This window comes from Nannospalax galili, unplaced genomic scaffold, assembly GCF_000622305.1.
Source record: "Nannospalax galili isolate Female #2095 unplaced genomic scaffold, S.galili_v1.0 scaffold278, whole genome shotgun sequence".
Taxonomy (NCBI): domain Eukaryota; kingdom Metazoa; phylum Chordata; class Mammalia; order Rodentia; family Spalacidae; genus Nannospalax; species Nannospalax galili.
In genome coordinates this window covers 876,630-880,578 of record NW_008347536.1, presented here as the reverse complement: position 1 = coordinate 880,578, position 3,949 = coordinate 876,630, and the positions used below count along the sequence as shown (strand labels likewise).

Sequence of the window (3,949 nt, the reverse complement as noted above, 5' to 3'; positions counted from 1 at the left end):
TGTCCTATAATGGTGGTGGGTCACCTGTCCTCTTGATCAAGGAGGCTAGGAGACCCCACCAGATGGACTTGAACCAGTGTCCAGTCTATAAAGAGGAGGGTCAACACAGAGGAATCATTTCCTCCATGCTTCCAAGAGAAGCCAACAATGGTCGAACAGGACCTTTGACTTATCTTCACGTAGATGGAACTGGTGAAAGAAAGGAGCCAGGGGCTCCTCCCAAGCCCATGGGATCCCTGAGGAACAGATCCTCAAATGACCTCAAGAGTGAAATTAAAATTTTTTAAAAAATTTTTTATGTGTATGCATTTATTGCTTGCATGTGGGTAGGTGATCCCTGTTATACAATGCCCTCAGAGGTCAGAAGCTGGTTGGATTCCCCTGGAACTGAAGTTAGCCACCATGTGGGTGCTGGGAACTGAACCTGGGTCCTCTGCAAGAGCAGCCAGTGCTCTTAACCTCTAAACCATCTCCTCAGGCCCTTTTTACTTATTATTATTATAGGAGTGTAGAGCAGCATGCATGTGAGTGGAGGTCAGAGGACAACTTTGTGGATTTGGTTCTCTCCATCCACTCTTATGTGGATTCTGAAGATCTAACTCAGGTTGCTGGACTTGCTGGCATGGCAAGCACTTTACACTGAGCCATCCTGCCAGCCTAAAATATGATATTTTTATAACTTTGCAAACTATGTTTACCTAAAAGTACTTGATTACATTAAAATGCTTTAGAATCAAATATCATATATATTATATGCTCCTTGTTGCAACTGTTATATTTGTCACAAGACCTAACTGACCAGAGAGGCTGACTTTTTTGGATGGAAAGAAAGCCTGACAATGGCTCTGGAAAATGGCCACTTTAAATGTTTAGATATACGTACACACACACATACATACATACACACACACACACACACACACACACACACACACACACACACACGACAGAATCAGCTGGGTAAGCATGCTCTTCCTACCTAATGGGAAAATAAACATTTGTTGAATGCTATCCAGAGTACATATTTAGAAAGGGTTCCAACCTGTCCAATCACTGAGTAGTCATTTGGATACACAGACTCTTCCACTTAGCACTGAAATACTTTTAACTTTATCTGGACTTAAAAATTGGTTCTTTTGACCTGATATGATTAAGATCTTCATATTCTGGCAAAATACCAATCTGCCTACACTTATCTGAAAAGAAATGAAAAACGTGTTTCAACTCCTCATTCAGCAGCCTGGTACTCCTTCTTTCCTTGATGAAAAAGAACTGTGGAAAACTGTTCTAGCATGTTTCTGACTATTATGCCTCTGGTAATTAAACGGTAATTTTTTGTAGTTTCCCTGACATTTTTTTTTTTTTGCAGTACTGATGAATGGGAAGTTTTCTAAGTTAGGCAGGCAAATTATTTATTCATCTATTTATAAACTGTTCTCCGATATTTACTTAATGGGTTATTGAACTTATTTTTTTCCCAACTGAGTTCAAGTTCATCCACTCCATTCATTTTCACTTTTTAACAAATATTAACTAAGTTGTCTATAGTGTATCAATACAAGACAGAGGAAGATAAAAAGACAACCACAAAGATAGCAAATTATACGTACATCTCAAAGTTCATAATAAAAATGGAGTACATTTTGGGAGGCAATTCTACAGACAATTTGATCTGCAGGTAAAGAATGTTTGAAGGAATGTGACTGAACAAGAGGTCTACAAAGCTCTAGGCCCAATAAAATGCAGATCGAGAACTAAATTCAGGTTGAATACATGTATCACATACATGAAACTTGAGATTCAGATACTGTTAGGATACTGTTTGGTTTTTGTTTTTTTGAGACAGGATCTCCCTGTAGCCCTAGCTGGCCTAGAACTCACTATGCAGATGAGGCTGACCGCACTCTCACAGACATCCACTGCCTCTGCCTCCTGAGTACTGGGATTAAAATTAAAGGCTTTGCACCACCCACCATGTGTGGCAGGATACTGTTAGGATGGTTTGTAACATAGTGCCTGGGACTGATACTAAAAATAGTTACCAACATTTCAAACATGGGTTTCAACTAACCAAATGGACTGCTAACCAACAATTATAATCACAGATTCCTATTAGCAGCTAGATATTGGATCTGGATTGAATTTTCCTCTCCATCTCTTCCTCTTATTGATTTACTTTTTTAATATTAAAGAGGGGTCTCTATTAAAATATTACTGGAAGTTATTATGCTAAGAATTATGGTTGATTCAGCTAGAATACTATATCCTGATGAAAAATCATTAGTCACATGAGAAATCACAACAAATTTGAGGTCAGATTACTGCTCTTATGCTGCCTATTATCATTTTCAACAACTGCATTCCCTAGTTTCCCAGGGGGCTCTATAAATGGCTAATTCTTACCAGATGTTCCAGCAGCTACAAAGACTATCCATGAGAAAGTTTCTGTGTATATTCTATGTATAATGAGAAACAGCTACTTTCAGACATTCTGATTTAATTTGTTTGAGTCATTTAATACTAAGCCTACAAAAAAAAAAAAACAAAAACCTCCAACTCTTTCTGAGAAACATGTGATGCACTGCAATCTGGGTAATCCCATCCTGTTTTAACCCAGAGTATGCCTGTACCTGGAAGCCCTGTCGGAATATAGGAAAAGATAATGGTTTTTCTGTAGTCTGTGAAGCTAGGCAAGCTGGCCTGTTTTTTTTCCTCTAATCAGCCCAAGAAACAGAATGACTCTTATGCACTCTTTCTGTGTTCTGTGCCTTAGTTCAGTCAGATAAATTGCTCATGTTAATGTACATAATGCATTTTATTTCTTCAATGAGTCCTTGCCAAGTTCTCAGAGCCAACAGGCCATGATTAGGACAGCATGAGCTCCAGAAAGTGGGATTTATCATCTTCTTATCTTTCCTTCAGATTCAGAACAAAGTCAGCGATTAGAGCAATCTTTAGCAAGAAAGTCACAGCAATAAAAGAAATAAAGAATTTGGTCATACCAAATGATAAATTTAAGCATAGCAGACTATACATTTTTAAATGTATAAACTTACTCAAATCTCAATTTTAAGTGTCAATCTCACAGTATCCAACTAGTGTCCATTCTGCTTATCTTCTTAATCTAAAATAAAAATTCCAGTTTCTCCTAATTAGAAGAAATTTTAGATATGATATCACTGAAACAAAAACTAACCTTGAAGAAGGCAAACCACTTGTAGTCGTTCAACACAATCTCGAAACCTTGATTGTAAATGATGGTGAAATGCCCAGAATTGCCAAACTCATCATAGGCTGTATCCAACTTCTTAAGGTGTACCACTACTTTTTTTTCCGATGGTCCTAAAGAACACAAAACAGATAAAACGTTAACTGTACTCCTGGGGGAAGAAGATCTCCTCAATAATTGCTACTACTAAGGTTCTTTCCTTTCATGCAAACTAGTTGGGACCTGTGATTTGGCTCTTTAAGACACTCATCTCTCTCATCATAGGCTGTATCCAACTTCTTAAGGTGTACCACTACTTTTTTTTCCGATGGTCCTAAAGAACACAAAACAGATAAAACGTTAACTGTACTCCTGGGGGAAGAAGATCTCCTCAATAATTGCTACTACTAAGGTTCTTTCCTTTCATGCAAACTAGTTGGGACCTGTGATTTGGCTCTTTAAGACACTCATCTCTCAAGAGTTATGCAATTTGGGAGTCTTTTAGATAGACCCACTGAAGGGGTGTCCCAATTGCCTCACCCTGTGTCCCTGTTCAGCATGGAAGAAGCCAGAGCGGTCTGCGTCCCAATTCCTTATCAGCAATTTGGGTAACATCTTCAGAGGATGGTGTGATAAGAATAGGAGGTAGGAATTGGCTAGGCAATTAGGGTAGAAAGACCCCAAAGAAAAGCAGACAGTTTCTTGGCTAAAAGTCAAAATGTCTTTGGATCTGAGAGAAAA

At 38.4% G+C, this 3,949-nt stretch overlaps 1 protein-coding gene across 2 annotated transcripts in view; it reads right to left on the bottom strand.

Annotated features, from left to right (window-relative positions):
• Positions 1 to 3,949, bottom strand: part of Ctsc (cathepsin C) — a 40,721-nt gene that overhangs the window by 34,457 nt on the left and 2,315 nt on the right. For both annotated transcript variants that reach the window (XM_029568854.1, XM_029568853.1), the window contains exon 2: positions 3,197 to 3,342. In XM_029568854.1, coding sequence (XP_029424714.1) covers positions 3,197 to 3,342 — 146 coding nt within the window. The remainder of the gene's footprint in view (positions 1 to 3,196; positions 3,343 to 3,949) is intronic.